Source organism: Pangasianodon hypophthalmus, chromosome 14, assembly GCF_027358585.1.
Source record: "Pangasianodon hypophthalmus isolate fPanHyp1 chromosome 14, fPanHyp1.pri, whole genome shotgun sequence".
Classification (NCBI taxonomy): domain Eukaryota; kingdom Metazoa; phylum Chordata; class Actinopteri; order Siluriformes; family Pangasiidae; genus Pangasianodon; species Pangasianodon hypophthalmus.
In genome coordinates, this window is record NC_069723.1 from 6,706,312 (window position 1) to 6,724,260 (window position 17,949).

Below are 17,949 nucleotides of genomic sequence, written 5' to 3' on the forward strand. Positions count from 1 at the left end.
CCGGAAATGAGACACGGGTGCTATTGCGCATGCGCGTCTCATTCTCAACCGGGAGCGCGTTTCTCGTTAGGAGGGAATGGCATGCAGCTGTTTGTAAGCGCGCGTGCACCTGCGGTTTGCGTTTAATTCAACGGAAGTGGTTTTGAGATGTTCTCAAAAAGAGGTCATTGATCTTTTTTTTGTATCACTTTTAGAGGACTGTAGACTAACTAACCCAAGCTATAAGTTTACATTATATTAAAAAAAAACCTATTCTCTTTGGCCATGATTGCCACATTATGGGGCTTAATGGTGACTGTGCTGCTGATGTGTGAAGTCCAGGGGTTTTATAAACAAACTGAAAGCAATGATACCATCATATGTACAGCCAAAAACATGTTCGCGCAGATTTCCAAAGATTTCACTCAGCCAGTGCCAACGTATATTTATGTCCAAGGTAGGTTTTGGGTCTGAGATTAGTAGAAATTTATAAATAAACAAACAAATAAAGAAATAAAAGCACTGTATTGAACTCAATGCACATTATTTAAATGGCTCTGCAGATGAGCATGGTCAGTACCGTAATGCTAGGAAGATGGCAGGGAGGTGCTCATATGGCATAACAGAGACACCACACTTTATCATCATCTGTGTTTCACACAGCAGCTGTCACATTCAGAAAACGGTAAGTCTAAGAGCTTTTACAACTTCTGAGTCGACACACGCCTATTGTTATCTAGCCTGAACGGTGCAGTGTGCAGTGTGTAGATAGCAGTTATTTTCCCTCCATAGCCCATGTGTATGTCCCAGCATTCTGCAGCAGGTTTCAGTGGTCACAGTGCTGTGGTATTCATGTCGTAAAAACGTATTTTTCCCGTAAAGATGAGATACTATGTCGTTAAAATGATGTATTTTCTCATAATAACAAGATATTAAGTCGTAAAAACATATTTTCCCTGTAAAAATGAGAGATCTTGTTAACACAATATGTTTTCTCATAATAACGAGATATTATGGTGTAAAAACAACATTTTTCTGGTAAAAATGAGATGTTATGTCGTTAAAACAATATATTTTCTCATAATAACGAGATATGTTGTAAAAACATATTTTCCCATAAAAATGAGATAGTATGTTGTTAAAATGATAAATTTTCTCATAATAACGAGATGATATGTCATTAAAACGACATATTTTGTATGCGACAACGTATTTCCCACTTTTTGTTTCATTCATTGCCACTTAGTCAACTATATATGGAACGGAGCAGATGCTGTGTGGAACAGAAGCCACAAAGACATTTTATTAGCATTAAGCCATGTTGACAGGATTATTATTATTAGTATGCAGACACTGTGTTGGTATCTTAAACATCTGAGACTGTACAGACGAAAGAATCAAACGGGCCTATTGGAAGTGCCATTATTCCTTGTGGATGAATTAGACCATTATGTAGCTTCCCATAACGGTACCTCATTATTATGAGAAACAATTAATAAACATACTTATCTCATTATTATGACATAATTGAGTAGAAATAATATGTATGTGGCAGCAATGTGCCACCATATTGCCTGACTATACCTGAAACTGTTCCATTAAATCTTACTGTACCATCTAATTAACTAAATGTTTCCATGCATTGCATTTTATACAGTATTTAAATAGCTGTAAAACTATAAAAGCACTACAGTTGTGCATCAGTACGTACTGTAAACATCTATGCACTGATATTGTTAAGAAGATTTACTTCCATTTATGCAGATGACTCATCTCCCCTAATACATTTGATTACACACAGTACATCTTCAATAAGAAGCATAAGTGGATCTTCTATCAGATTGCCAAACACACCTCTCTTACCATTCATGTTAAGGAACAGCTGAGCTGCTGTTTCTGTGGAAGCATTTTGAAGAAATTATGCAAGATTGAAGACACTGTCTACATCTACAAAAAGATAGATAGATAGATAGATAAGGCTCTTGTATCAGGGGTGTAGCCAGACCTTTTACAAAGGCATAAAAGGAACACACCTAAGCAACATTTGTTTGTAGTCTGGCAAGCTACAAAAAAGTCAGGGCTAACATAATATTAGTCTATTAGCTGTAGTGAAGTTCTTTTTTGCCTTTCAGTTATTTGAATCTGAGGCAGGCAGTCAGATATGTAACAGGATCAAACATTTTTAACAGTGTCACCAAAAACAAGCAAATTCAGATAAGGTACTGGTGAGTTATAACAAGATCTACAGAACAAATCCTTTACATACACTTGAAAGGCAGAAAGAAACATGGTTTTTCTTAAACTTTGGAAGTGTGGGTAAGTTTTTTTTTGTTTTTAAGTTTTTTAAATAAAACAAAATAAACAAGAATTAAATTTCCATATCTTTTGAAAGAGTGTTCCTAGCAAATATATACAAATCTGGAATTTTATGATTTTATGTATTCATGTAAGTCTCTCCAAAAAGTTGGACTATAGAAACATTTAAAAAATAATAATATTCTGATGCCTCAATATCAGCTAGGCAAAAACGTTTATTATGGTCAAACCAGATCATAACCTTTGGAAGTCACAGAAAGGATCTATCCTGTTTTATAGGATTTATAGTTTTATAGTGTTTAAAGAGTGGACATCCTTTACCTTAGGTGGAACAGGAAATTTGTGATAATCTGTACGAATGTTTAATTTCATGATCCAAGTAAATGGAGAAAATGGAATTTCTATTAACTTGCAGATAAGCTTCTTAGAAAATGTAACTACAATTATAAACAGACTATTATATTATTTCCGGTTATAGTCACAGTTTATAACAGCTTCTCATAAGTTAAAAAACTACCTTTGTTAGGGTATGTGTTGTAGCCCATATTCCTTTGTCCATTCAATACTGGCAGTAGAATGATATGTTTCTGAACTGTATAATTTCATTGTATACAGAGATATACAATGACAATAAAGGTTTTCATTTCATTTCTATTGTTCCATATAGGATAAACCGTGTATATGACGAAACAAGATAGCTAGCTGTGTAGCAAAGCTCATGTATATTGGCTAATTTTGGTTGAAGCATTATCACATATAATATAATCACATATAAGAGTCTGTGGCACTAGTCAAAATTGGGGCACCACTACAAAACAACTACTTCAAATTGTCTTATTTAAAGTTATTTACAGTCAGGTCCATAAATATTGGGACATAGACACAATTCTAACATTTTTGGCTCTATACACCACCACAATGGATTTCAAATGAAATGAACAAGATGTGCTTTAACTGCAGACAGTCAGCTTTATTTTGAGGGTATTTACATCCAAATCAGGTGAACGGTGTAGGAATTACAACAGTTTGCATATGTACCTCCCACTTGTTAAGGGACCAAAAGTAATGGGACAGAATAATAATCATAAATCAAACTTTCACTTTTTAATACTTGGTTGCAAATCCTTTGCAGTCAATTACAGCCCGAAGTCTGGAACGCATAGACATCACCAGACGCTGGGTTTCATCCCTGGTGATGCTCTGCCAGGCCTCTACTGCAACTGTCTTCAGTTCCTGCTTGTTCTTGGGGCATTTTCCCTTCAGTTTTGTCTTCAGCAAGTGAAATGCATGCTCAATCGGATTCAGGTCAGGTTATTGACTTGGCCATTGCATAACAGTCCACTTCTTTCCCTTCAAAAACTCTTTGGTTGCTTTTGCAGTATGCTTTGGGTCATTGTCCATCTGCACTGTGAAGCGCCGTCCAATGAGTTCTGAAGCATTTGGCTGAATATGAGCAGATAATATTGCCCGAAACACTTCAGAATTCATCCTGCTGCTTTTGTCAGCAGTCACATCATCAATAAATACAAGAGAACCAGTTCCATTGGCAGCCATACATGCCCACGCCATGACACAACCACCACCATGCTTCACTGATGACGTGGTATGCTTAGGATCATGAGCAGTTCCGTTCCTTCTCCATACTCTTCTCTTCCCATCACTCTGGTACAAGTTGATCTTGGTCTCATCTGTCCATAGGATGTTGTTCCAGAACTGTGAAGGCTTTTTTAGATGTCGTTTGGCAAACTCTAATCTGGCCTTCCTGTTTTTGAGGCTCACCAATGGTATTCACTCTGGTGAAGTCTTCTCTTGATTGTTGACTTTGACACCCATACACCTACCTCCAGGAGAGTGATCTTGATCTGGCCAACTGTTGTGAAGGGTGTTTTCTTCACCAGGGAAAGAATTCTTCGGTCATCCACCACAGTTGTTTTCCGTGGTCTTCCGGGTCTTTTGGTGTTGCTGAGCTCACCGGTGCGTTCCTTCTTTTTAAGAATGTTCCAAACAGTTGTTTTGGCCACGCCTAATGTTTTTGCTATCTCTCTGATGGGTTTGTTTTGTTTTTCAGCCTAATGATGGCTTGCTTCACTGATAGTGACAGCTCTTTGGATCTCATCTTGAGAGTTGACAGCAACAGATTCCAAATGCAAATAGCACACTTGAAATGAACTCTGGACCTTTTATCTGCTCATTGTAATTGGGATAATGAGGGAATAACACACACCTGGCCATGGAACAGCTGAGAAGCCAATTGTCCCATCACTTTTGGTCCCTTAACAAGTGGGAGGCACATATCCAAACTGTTGTAATTCCTACACCGTTCACCTGATTTGGATGTAAATACCCTCAAATTAAAGCTGACAGTCTGCAGTTAAAGCACATCTTGTTCGTTTCATTTGAAATCCATTGTGGTGGTGTATAGAGCCAAAAATGTTAGAATTGTGTCAATGTCCCAATATTTATGGACCTGACTGTATAAACTAATAATTAATGGTTAAGCATGGTTAGTTATATTATGTGTGATAGTCTTCCAAAATTTGTGAAAATAGCTTGAATTAGAGTGCGCACACACACACACACACACACACACACACACACACACACACAGACACACACTGAAGAACTGAGCCTTTCTTTATGACTTGCAGGTCCATGGTGGAAAAGTTACATTCTGGGTGAATATTGTGGTGGTAAAGCTTCCCCGTTCCAAGCAAGGATCAATATTTAGAGACCCTTTTTTTAAGTACTTCTACTAACACTTTTATGTTTTCTCCAAATTTCTAACTCTTGGCTCTAGATTTAATTACTCACAAACTGCTTCCCCCTCTACAGACTGACCATGTCTTGTACATATGCACTGCTCAATACTAGCAGCAGCACGTCTGTTAAAATTAGAGCGCCGATATTAACAACTGCTTCCGTCCTGAAGAAGGAGGGCATACTCCGTGCTCAGATGAGATTTGCCACAGGTCAGTATTGAGTATTTACTAGTTACAATTCAATGAATGATCAAGTAAAATCATTTTCTGAAATCATCTCAACATTTAAATATTGTATTTATTGTGATTTTAGCATTTTGCAGCAGTGCTGTGCACAATTTTGGAAACTGGACCTATGTTTTGCTAATCAGACTTTGTTAGATTCTTCTTTCAGGAGCTTCTATAAGATCCAGGCACCTCCTGTGATGCACACTCTGGGGGAGCCAGTATTTGTGGAGGTATTTGTCCTAAAGCATGAGGATAAAGACCTCGAGCTTGTGCTTAACGAGTGTTGGGCTACACCCAGTCCTGACCCACAGGATGAGCTCAAATGGAATCTGCTTCACAGAGGGTACGCTAATCAGCTGCTCTGTTGATTATTTATTCTATTAATTATTTTTTTTGGTAAGAAAATAGCCTTGACCTGTTTTTGTCCTTTTATAGCCTGTAGGTCTGTTATGTAATTTGTAGCAAAAATGGGTGTAATGAAGAAAACTCTCACTTTCTCATCCTCTTTGTTTTAAGCTTGTGTAGGCATTAGATAAGGACATTTTGTGCTTGTTTGACCTGACCTTGTTTCGAGACATTGTGTTACTCTAAGAAGGTCAGGAAGTCTCTGTGACACTGTAAAGGCTGACTGTGCATTCTTGGAATAAGAGACAGACAGGATGTTCCAACATCAGCCCAATGCCTGGAAATGTAAAGAAAAACTGGACTTTAGCTTTGGGGGGAAAAAAAGGGAAAGTATTTAGAACCAATGATTGAATGAGGCTTTAATGGGCATACCAGGCATAATGGGCATAATAATTAATAAACGGGCTCCTTGGGTGTTAGGAAGGTGTTGTGGAGGTGGAATGGGATGCAAAAGTCTTCAAGACAGACGGCTTTGCGGATTCTCAGTAACATGACAGGCTTTTTTTTTTGTCTTATTAACCTCTTGAGCTAAAAAGAGAGGCTGACAAGGGAACAACAGTTTATAGCTGCTATAACATAAGTGATAACAGGAACTAACTTGGTTAGCGGATGTTCCACAACAATAAATACAACTTTTTTTTTTTTTTTTTAAATAATCATTGGGAAAAGGCTGTGGTATAAGAGGCTAAACCTCTTTGGGGCATGCTGTTACTGGAAAATAATAAACTTTTTAAGTGGTAATAGTAACTCAGCTTCACATCAGGCCACATCACACCACCTTGTTGTTGATTATTTTCTTATAACAGCCCAGCCTGTCATTTATTCTTTACTTTTTTCATTTCAATTGAACTCTGTAATTCATTTAATAACATCAGAGTATGGATGTACCAAAGTTACAAAAGGAATTTCTTGCAATATTTATTTTCCATTTTCTCAGCTGTCCTCGACAAGATGACGACTACAGTGTTGAAGTCCTAGAGGTTCGGCCTGGTGATGGAGTAAAATATCCCAAGCTTCACAAGTGGCTGAAGATTACAATGTTCTCTTTTATTGAGAGCGAAGACATTTATGAATCTGTAAATTTCTCCTGAGCTTCTTATGAAACCCCTGGGAGCACTTATGAGTTTCAGACATTGAAATGTGTTCAGTGCAGAAATTGAACGGTCACTTAAGATATCTAATTGACTGCACACTTCAGTTGACTGGGCACTTAACTAGATAACACTGACCACTTAACTGTCATGTTAGTTAATGCTCTGAGAACACATTTTAATAACTAAAACTCCTATTTGCTCTCAGGACCCTGTTTTAATTTTTTTACAGGGATTATTTTTAAGTCAATAATTTTAAATCTTTGCATCAAATGTGTCTTTTAGGTTTACTTGCATTGTGATGCAGAAGTTTGCAAAGGAGCTCGGTGTCCGAGGACCTGTAATAGAAGTGAATATATAATCCATCAATTTTAATATCTATTTAACAGTTTGTGTAATCTGGTGGCACCATTTCTGGAATTATGGGAAATGGTTTTAATTTTGGTTTCACTGGTCGATTGAATTTAACCTCCTGTTCTGTTGTGGTGTTTCTTCACAGAGAGGAGGCATGCTGGTGTCCAGAGGTTTCTCAACGGAAGAGTAGTTATTCAAGGGGGGCCTCTGATTTCAGCCATGTGACTGCATCAGTGCTGTGTAGCTGTTGTTTTCAAAAAACCTGGAGAACTAGTTTGAATACTTATGTATAGTTGTAGGAAATCCACTGTAATAAATGGGAGCCAAAATTTGTTTTATGTTTTGTACACCTTTTGACACAATATGATGTGGAACATGTAATTTATGTGCTGTTTCTCAAAACTTCTCGATTGTATATTCTGGGGGTGTTTCATGACTGACATATTTAGTGTCATGTTTGTTCTGGTAATGATAGAAAGAGCAGCTAAGGTCAGGGCCGTCTCAAGGTCACACCATTTCACCAAGCATGAGACACCCAAAATCTTGTGGTTTTTGTTGAGTAGATTAATGTGTTAATTAGTATATTTATAACAGTTTAAAAATGACTTTTTACCAGATACACATTTCAAATTGGTCTTTGCAATTTTGAGTCAGAATCAGTTTTGTAATTAGTAACATGTCGTGGGTGTTTATGAAGGAATATTCAGTGGTGTGATGAAGTAAAATAGCAGCATTAACATACTATATACCTCAAATTTAAATTAATTCCCCAAATATACAATTATCCCTCACTAACTGTAGCTGATTCAACATGGCCTACAGTCTGCTTATTCAGCAAATATGCCCCATTACACGTCTTTCTTTCCTTCCTCCATTTGTTTTTGCTCTACTCCTCCTGACCACTAGATGGCAGTGGCGCACTTAACCGTGTTGGAACACCAGCGCGAGGTTGATGACGTAATGCGACCGCGCACGTGATGCAGGAAGGAGACCATCACTAAAGAAAGCGTTGCATGTTATTTCATTCTGTTCAGCTAGTTGTAGAATATATTTTTCCCAACTGTTGTCACATAATTATCAGTACAAAAGAAGAAGAAACTTTACGTTCACTCTCTGTTGGTGGCCATTTTGTGCTGTTTTAGCAAATAAACACGTCATAACTGCCTTATGTTAGCTGCAGTATGTCGAAGCCGGAAGAGTCCAGCTGGACAGGAGACGCGGAGTCCAAACGCCTTCCCATTTATCAGCACAGACACAAACTAATAGAAGCTGTGAAGGAAAACCAGTTCCTGGTTGTGACTGGTGAGACCGGAAGTGGGAAAACCACGCAGCTGCCGCAGTACCTGTATCAGGCTGGTGAGCTGCAACACTCTCCAAGTGCACAAACCACAGGCGTGACTTCTGTCAACAACAACAACAACAAAATTTTAACTAACAGTTTTAGTTTATTAGCATTTTTTTAAATAATGATAACTTTCATAAACAGTAGCATGCCTTTGTCATTATCATGTCATTTGGATTTGTAGCATTAACTGGAAACCAAATAATTAATTGTATGGCTTTTAGTGAAATAGTGACTATAATATTAAATATGATGCATAAACTTTATTATAGTTCCTATTATACTAGTTCTTTTTAAAAAAAAAAAAGAAGAAAAGGAAAGAAATGAACCATGAAAAGAAAATTGAATCTAACTCATTGGCATGCTTGTTTTTTTTTTCCTTCCTTTTTTTAAACTTGACTAACTGCACCCGCATGTCATTAATGAGAAATAGAGAAATGTTGACACTACTGATGGGTTTTACGGAATGGATTTTATTTTTTTGACCAGTGATGTTACTGTGGCTGATGACAGCAAGACCTCTGACAATAATGCACGAATCTGAGCTTTTCTTAAATACAGGCAGCAGGCAGACCATGTAAAAACTAAGAAATATTGTGTGCATTATATGTGAATAAATTATTCAACAATAATTCTAAATGATTCTACTTTAAATGGGTCACACCACTAACATACTGTGTATACTTTATGTATAAAGTGTGAGATCTTACACTGAAATGTTTTGACTAAGATTAAGAAAGCTGAAAGTTGGAATCTGTTGAAAAACGTTTTTTTTTTTTTTTTTTTTTTTTTTTTTTTTTTTTTTTTTTTTTTTTTTTTTAAATAGACCAGGTTCTATCTGACTAAGACCACTTACGCTATATGGCCAAAAGTATGTGGACACCTGACCATCACACCCATATGTGGTTCTTCCCTAAACTGCTGCCACAAAGGTGGAAGCACTCAATTGTATAGGATGCCTTTGTATGCTGTAGCTTTACAGTTTTCCTTCACTGACTCTAAGGGGCTCAAACATGTTTCAGCATGACAGTGCCCCTCTGCACAAAGCGAGCGCCATGAAGACATAGCTTTTCCAAGGTTGGAGTGGAAGAACTCGAGTGCATAGAGTTTTGACTGACTGCCCTGAATTGGCAGGAAAAGAACACTTTTGGGATGAACTAGAATGCTGTTATAGCAGCAAAGGGAGATGAAATGGGATTTTCGATAAGCATATATGGGTGTCCACAAACCTTTGGCCAAAGAGTGTATATAAAGTTATAAAGTAATTTTTTTTCACTGTATAGGAGCTAGTTTGTTTTTTGAAAGATATGTACAGTATATTCTAAAACAGTACTTTAAATTATGTTGTGCCAAAGGAAATTCGTCATTTAATAAACATTATAAACAGCACATACTATTTAATATTCACTGAATTATCGAGCACATGACTGAATGACCACATTGCCTGTACAGCCAATGACTCTTTATATAAGTGCATTATACAGCGTGTGAAAGAATGGCTTCTGCACCCTAATATGACTATTAAGGAGATATTTGATTAAACATATATATTTGTTTAAATGTATTTGTGTTTAGGTTTATGTAGAGATGGGAAGATCGGTGTCACACAGCCGAGGAGAGTGGCGGCCATCACCGTCGCTCAGAGAGTCTCTCAGGAGATGGGAGTCAGTTTAGGGCACCAGGTTGGTTATCAGGTGCGCTTTGACGACTGCACCACGAAGGTAAGAAACAAAAGGATCCTAAAACATAAATGTGAGATGTCATACTTTTTTTATACCTGGGAGTTTGTGTGCTTGTGTACTTATTTATTTTTCTCTAGTATGATTTGATTGTGTTTTTTGTTCTTAGGACACTTTGATTAAGTACATGACAGATGGCTGTATGCTGAGGGAAATCCTTACAGACCCAAGTTTAACGCAATACAGTGTTGTGATCCTCGATGAAGTTCATGAGAGGAGCCTCAACACGGTATAATCATTCATTCATAAAGTGTCATTACCTTAAAAGTCTTTTGTGTCTATTTGAAGTACTTTTTTTTTTCTTTTGAACTCTCCTTTCTTTTAAACTCCACCCAGATTATGCCTTGCTGTGTGTATATTCCTCACACTATTGTTTCTCACAGGATATTTTGCTTGGATTGCTGAAAAAGACTCCGTCTCGAGGCTCCCGTGGCCGCACGCTTCCTCTGAAGGTGGTAGTGATGTCTGCAACTCTGGAAACAGACAAGCTCAGTGCCTTTTTGGGAGATTGTCCCGTATTTGCAATTCCGGGAAGAACCTACCCTGTGAAAGAACTGTTCTGCAATTTGATTGGACCAAAGGAGAAAGATGGTTCTGCATATGTGAAAGCAGTGAGGTTTTTTTTTTTTTTTTGCATGAAAGCTTTAAAAACAAGGTTTCTCATAAGAGACAAATAAAGTGTGTAATGGTCCTATCTTTGCTTCTTAAGGTGGTGAAGGTGGCTCTAGATGTTCATACAAATGAAGCATCTGGCGACATCCTCGTCTTTCTGACAGGTAAACATGGATATTAGTCATTTCATATTTTAGCTGTAGATCAGTTTGACAATGATTTGTGCTAAATTCTCATGGTGTCCTCATTCAGTATTGCATTTGTTTCTAATATGGGCAGTACCTTTGTAATTTGTTGTTTTAAATTTTATATGTTTACCCCATTATTCTTTCAGGTCAGACTGAGATCGAGAAAGCCTGCGACATGCTGTTTGAAAAGGCAGAGTCCATAGACTACCGTTATGATGTGAATGATAGAACAGTCGAAGGCCTTCTTATTCTGCCTTTGTATGGATCCATGCCAACAGGTATCTTCAGTCTGTTTGGCTCTGTTTATCTCTAATGTGATTGTTAAAAAACGTAACATATTTACACGTACACAGGGGTTCACTGATCTGATACTGAGCAATACTGGCCAGCACTAGTCTGAAACTTTCAATTGGTATTGGATTTTTATTTGATCTATCTTCCAGTCTATTCCACTGACATGTTTTATGCATTGAATGTACAGGATGTTGATTGACATGACACATCTTTTAACATAGGACACAGTTCGTCTTAACGTGTGCGACCATCTCATCGGTGACATTTCACATAACAGAAACTCGACTCTCTTGCCCGGGGTTATACTCGACTACACAGCTGTTATGTGAGCAGGACTGTTCACATAATACTTTGCATACCTTTTGTACATCAAAATTATGCCCTTACATAACTAAACCAGAAGATCAAGAAGATATAGTACGTAAAACAGACTTTTCAGTGGGTTTGTGGTTACATGAGAGTTTTTTTTTTTATTTAAACACTAACCATATTTCCTCCACAATTTATGTTTGTATTGCACCCTGCACAAGTATCTATTTTTTGAGCACGCACGCACAATAAATCGACATGCCAAACGAATGCAGGAAATCCACAGCAGCCATCTTGTTTACACACAGTTAAAGACAAGTGTAGCATTGGCCTTAATGTGAGGATTTCTGTATCAGATAGGTATTGGCTTATATTCAGATTATCAGATAACTCTGATTTCATCACAGTATCAAAAACTTTAAAAGTGTGAACACTGTATCCCTATACATCCCTATATATTCAGAGCAAAGTAGTGACTGTATGTAATCATGGCCACAGTCATTGAAAGTAACTTTTCATGTGCTTGGTTGTTTTTGTGCCTGCAGATCAACAAAGGCAGATATTTCAGCCTGCACCTGCAGGTGTGAGGAAGTGTGTAGTGGCAACCAACATCGCAGCAACATCGCTCACAATCAATGGAGTCAGGTGAATCACTCTGTCACAGGGTGAGACAGAGATTTCCACAAAGCCATTACAATATTGCAGTATGTGCAAATAGATATGGAAAGATGGGGAAAAAAAGTGGGGAAAGATCTTAGAAAGTAATTACGTGAAACCTGTCCAGTAAGCCATAATTTTAATTTTTAATAAAAAAAATTTTATTCACTTTTAATTTTTAATTAATTTTTTCTTTTTGTATTTAAGATATATCGTTGATAGTGGATTCGTGAAACAGTTGAATCACAACTCACGAGTTGGCCTGGACATTCTTGATGTGGTGCCAATATCAAAGTGAGTAATGAATGAATTATGTGTCAAGGCGCTTTGAGTTCTACTGCTGTGTTTTGTGTATCAGAATGTCTGTTGTGTCTAAATGTTCTGGTGGTGTAACTGTGCAGAAGCGAGGCTCAGCAACGAGCAGGCAGAGCTGGAAGAACCTCACCAGGGAAGTGCTTCAGAATCTACAATAAGGAATTTTGGGAAAATTGCATGCCTGAATACACAGTGCCAGAGATACAGAGAACTAGTCTCACTTCTGTTATCCTCACACTCAAGTGTCTTGGAGTCCATGATGTTATCAGGTATTGCTTGCTTTGAGCTTTTAATTTTAATGAAGCTTGTAATTGTCTGTAGAGACCTTTAACAGAGTTACTCTGTCATTATGTATGTAGGTTTCCTTACTTAGACCATCCAGAAGAGAGGTTTATCTTGGATGCATTGAAGAAACTTTACCAGTTTGATGCAATTGACAGGTTGGTTTTGTTCTTAAGCTTCTTAATGATGCTCTGTAGGTGGTATGCTTGAAAGAACATGTTACACCTAGGTCATTTTGTGTAGGCTATTAGTTATTGTTATGTGCTCAACATTAAAGTAATCTCATAATTGTATAAGACATAGGCAATAAATATATAATGTCCCTGCTCTGGATTACTGAAATTGTATAACAGAAAAAATAATGTTTTGTAAACATTGTGGGTGCTTTTACATTTGGCCTTTTTTTTTTTTTCCTCAACTCCCAGTGGCTGGAAGAGGCTGCGTGGTGGGCTGTCATTTTTTTTGCCAAAGTTGGAAAAGGTTGAACTTGTCAAAAAAGCACAGAGTGACTTCAATCACTTTTTTTTTTTAACCTCCTGACCGAACAGGTTGGAAACTGGGGGAAAGCGGGAAAAACTAATATAGAGAGCAAAGTGCAGATGAAAAATTTTGTCTTGTTTGTGATCAAATACAAGGAGATTTATGACCTCTCGAATTGGAAATATCTCATTGTCAGTATTCCAATGTTGCAATAAAATTGAAAATCAAACTTGCCTATTTTTGGAACATTCACCAATATGTGAAATGACATCCTACTTAACTGTGGCTATATACAGTCAAGTCACAGAAGCAGTTTCTTGGTTTTCTTCCTCCAAAGCTACAGTGAAGGCAAACAATCTCCTCGTCACCAGAGTTTAGTCATCTTTATTTAATCATTACTGATGATGATAAATCTAATCTAGGTTGCAAGCTGGGTTAGTAATTTAGGTCATGGTAGCCAGGGCTGGTAAGAACATTGTCATGGCTACTGTGTGTATTTTGCATGAGCCACAAGGTGTTCCAGGTTATGAAAAAAACATGCCTAGTGTGAATGCAACCTAAATGTGTGTTGCTCTGTTATGATTTATAAAGGAAGGGTGATGTGACCAGTCTGGGAAGGCTGATGGTAGAGTTCCCTCTTCCTCCTGGGCTTACCCGTGCACTGATCAAATCTGCTGCTCTTGGCTGTGAGGAGGTCATGCTCCCTGTGGCAGCCATGCTGTCAGTGGAAAACATCTTCATCCGACCAGGTAGCCATTTCAGCACCAGAGATATAACTGAAGTGATTACAACTGTTCTTATTACAGTACATATAATTTTACATTTTGTTCATTAAGGTCTTCCGGAAAAACAGAAGGAAGCTGAGATAATGCACAGAGAGCTAGCAGCTTGTGCAGGTAGCTCTAATGATTTCCTCATGCTTCTCTGCATCTTTGAGAAATGTAAAGCAAGGTAGGTCATTATTCTCTAATCCAGTTTTCAACTGCAGCTGGCAAAGTGTATTAGATTAATGACCTCCAGTGGCCTCTGTTCACAGTGAAAATCCATCTGCATGGAGTAAAGATCACTGGCTCCACTGGCGGGCACTCAAGTCAGCCTTTAGTGTTGAAGCTCAACTCAGGGAAATACTTTTTCGTCTAAAACAGGTATTCCGTTAATACAGTGGTGAGCATCTTATTATTTCTGTCGTGACAACTTACACAGGGACTTGTATGGTGGATTCTCCGCATAAAGTTATTTAAAAACGTGTGTAATTGTTGATATGGTGATGTTTTCTATGAGGAGATGGTTAGTTAACATTCGTGGAAGGAGTCTCCAGTGTCATGACTTTGAGCTAAAGCTGTAACGTTACGTTTTCCGACATGGGAAAGTCTTCAGGGCAGATTGCTTTGCGGTTTGCAGTTTCCCTTTAACAATGACAAGCTACATTTTTGTCTTATTATTAACACGACACGATGTCTCATGGACATTCCACAACATTAAATGTAACTATAAATGTGTGACATGGCAATATTAAATTAGTGTTAATTCTAATAATTGTCAAAATGCTGTCTTATAAAAAGAATAAAATACTTCAGGACTTGATATTATTGGAAAATAATCAACTTTGGGGTGGGAACAGTAACACCGCTATGTGTTGGGCCATATCACACCACCCTATCATTGATTATTGTCCTTTAACAGCGTGTCCCCTTGTGTTGTATTTCTTATTTCTTGTGTTTTATATTTCTCATATTTGGTATAATTGAAGCAATGCTTTTCAACCTGACATGGTACTGATTTATTAGGTCTAGTTAAAAAAAATAACATAAAAGTCTGCATAATGTGCAATGATGTGCAGGCCTGCCATCTGTATTGACTAATTACAGCAGAAGATATCTGAAAATACCCTCTCCTGACTCAAACCTTCTTAAGGTTGCTTTATATTTATTTAGCACTGGTTCTGTCTACTCCATACTCTGTTGATTTCTGTGATTTCTATGTCACAGTGTCTCTGACTTGACTTTGTTTACCTTTTTCCATTGGTGTATATATGGACACTAAAAAAACAAGAGTTTTATAAGTACGTTTTCAGCCCCATCTTTTCCCACACATCCCTCGGCAAATGTGTATTGCTTTTTGATTCATTTAATTGTGTGCAGTGTGAAAGTAAATCAATCAACACATCAATTTCACTCTCATTCAGACTCTGTACTGTAACTACTATAAGACTGTAAGAATCATGATGATTCATATTTTGCACAGCACTTACTGTGTTTTTTTTTTTTTTTTTTTTTTTTTTTTTAATAAAGCAAAAGGATTTTCCACAGGAGACATTTGAAGGCAGCAGCAGTGAACTTCTGAGGCAGTGTCTCTGCCAGGGTTATTTTACTAATGTGGCAAGGAGATCTGTTGGAAAGGCTTTCTGTACTATGGATGGACACGGATCTACAGTTCAAATTCATCCTTCATCATGTGTAAGGAATTTCATTAAACTGGCTTCCTAAGCTCTAATTATTCTGAGTGATTAATAAATGAAAACACTTAGCTACATCCCAGTTGCTAATACTCAGACTGACTATAAAATAAACAAAAGAGCATGGAAAAACAACTGTTTGAATTATATGTACGCTATATTATATAATGTTAGTTGGTTACATTTACATTAGACAAAGCTAGTGTGCTAAAAGAGTGCTGGCTCAGCTGACTAGCTAATTTATTGACTTAAATTCTTAATAAATTATTGCATTTTTATCTTTTTCAGCTTTTTGGGCAGGAGGCAAAACTAGACTGGATCATTTTCCATGACGTCTTGGTCACATCACGGGTTTATGTGAGAACCGTGTGCCCAATCCGTTATGACTGGGTGAAGGACCTGCTGCCAAAGCTGCATGAGATCGATGTTTATGATTTGAGCAGCGTCGCTAGGGAGGAAGTAACTGATGAGGAAGTGGCACGGTGGGAAAAGAAAAGAGTAGCACAGAAACAAATGGGTAAGTTATACAGAAACATACACTATATGGCCAAAAGTTTGTGGACACCTGACCATCACACCCATATGCGCTATAATAACCTCCACTCTTCTGGAAAGGCTTTCCACTAGATTTTGGAGCGTGGCTGTGGGTCTTTGTGCTCATTCAGCAACAAGAGCATTAGTGAGGTTATGCACTAATATCAGGCGAGAAGTAGTTGTGTGCAGTTGGTGTTCCAGTTCATCCTAAAGGTGTTCAGTGGGGTTGAGGTCAGGGCTCCGTGCAGGACACTCGACTTCTTCAACACCAACCTTGACAAACCGTGTCTTCATGGAGCTCGCTTTGTGCGCAGGGGCATTGTCATGCTGGAACAGGTTTGGGCCTCTTAGTTCCAGTGAAGGGAAATTGTCATGCCATAGCATGCAAAGACATTCTAGACAATTGTGTGCTTCTAAATTTTTGGCAACAGTTTGGAGAAGACTCACATGTGGGTGTGATGGTCAGGTGTCCACATACTTTTGGCCATATAGTGTACACAAAATCTTACATAGTTCCCTATCTAAGTGAAAGATAAGCAGTGTACAGTTATATCCTTTTAGTGCACTAACCATGACATGCTGTATGTTGCATCTTTGATTTCATATCTGTTTTTATGATAATATATTTGATTTCATTTAACAGAGACCAGTGAAGATGCATCGAAAAAGCTTGAGAAGAGAAATGATGAAAGCTCAATCACAGAGGCTCGTGCTCGATATTTACAGCGGAAACAGAATCGACTCCAGACAAAACATTCCTGAGACGAGAATGTTCACATTCATAAAGTGAAAAGTTATTTACTTTTCTTTAGTATTTTAATGTTCTTTTTTTCCACCACCAAAAGATCACTGTGATACCGAAAATGTGTAATGTGTAATGTGTATTTTTTTTTTTTTAAAATAAATGTACGTTTGTAAGTAGTGCTTGTACATTAATTCATTTCATTAACAATAAAATGACTGGGTCCTGGGTTTGATCCTGGGCTCGGGTGACTCTCTGTGTGGAGTTTCACATGTTCTCTTCGTGTAAATGTGGGTTTCCTCCCACCTCCCAAAAAGACATACAAGCAGGTGGATTGGCTGCACCAAATTGCCCCTAGGGGTGTATGTGTATGTGTGTGTGTGTGTGTGTGTGTGTGTGTGTGTGTGTGTGTGTGTGTGGTGTTATGGTGCCCTGCAACTGTTAAATAATTACAGGACACAATAAATAATAACAGTACACACAGTGTGTGTCCCGTCCGGGGTGAATTCTCCTGCCTCGGTGTTCCTGGGATAGGTTCTGGATCCACTGGGACCCTAACCAGGATAAAATGGACACTGAAGATGAATGAATGAGTAATGATTAATTTATTAATTATTTAACTTTGTTTATAAAAACTTGTTTAAGGAAAAGTTTTTGCAGGATGGTGATAAAAAATGAACCCATAATTCTATAAATGACACTAGTTTTAAGAGAAAGAAAGTGTATTAATATGCATTTAACATGTTTTTACCTGAGGTTTCATATGAATTAGGGTCTACGCCCATAATCGCATACTTCCTCACTAAATAGTATGCTAAAATCTGTGGCAGATCAGCTGTGTCATGCTGCTTTCAGACACTAGTTAGTA

The 17,949-nt window shown here is 37.7% G+C and overlaps 2 protein-coding genes across 2 annotated transcripts; both read left to right on the forward strand.

The window, feature by feature from the left end:
- The first annotated feature begins 14 nt into the window (after positions 1 to 14).
- LOC128320192 (zona pellucida sperm-binding protein 4-like) lies at positions 15 to 7,932 on the forward strand. Its single transcript, XM_053239855.1, has 8 exons — positions 15 to 436; positions 543 to 664; positions 4,944 to 5,038; positions 5,128 to 5,264; positions 5,436 to 5,625; positions 6,625 to 6,763; positions 7,064 to 7,127; positions 7,278 to 7,932. Exons 1-8 carry the CDS (start codon positions 265 to 267, stop codon positions 7,355 to 7,357), a joined length of 999 nt encoding a protein of 332 aa, XP_053095830.1. The 5' UTR covers positions 15 to 264; the 3' UTR covers positions 7,358 to 7,932.
- A 172-nt stretch (positions 7,933 to 8,104) lies between these two features.
- On the forward strand, positions 8,105 to 17,341 carry dhx40 (DEAH (Asp-Glu-Ala-His) box polypeptide 40). Its single transcript, XM_034310877.2, has 16 exons — positions 8,105 to 8,488; positions 10,050 to 10,195; positions 10,323 to 10,442; positions 10,597 to 10,824; positions 10,923 to 10,989; positions 11,160 to 11,291; positions 12,162 to 12,261; positions 12,481 to 12,567; positions 12,675 to 12,857; positions 12,948 to 13,028; positions 13,942 to 14,099; positions 14,187 to 14,301; positions 14,387 to 14,495; positions 15,642 to 15,806; positions 16,094 to 16,322; positions 16,983 to 17,341. Exons 1-16 carry the CDS (start codon positions 8,314 to 8,316, stop codon positions 17,099 to 17,101), a joined length of 2,214 nt encoding a protein of 737 aa, XP_034166768.2. The 5' UTR covers positions 8,105 to 8,313; the 3' UTR covers positions 17,102 to 17,341.
- Positions 17,342 to 17,949: the final 608 nt, after the last annotated feature.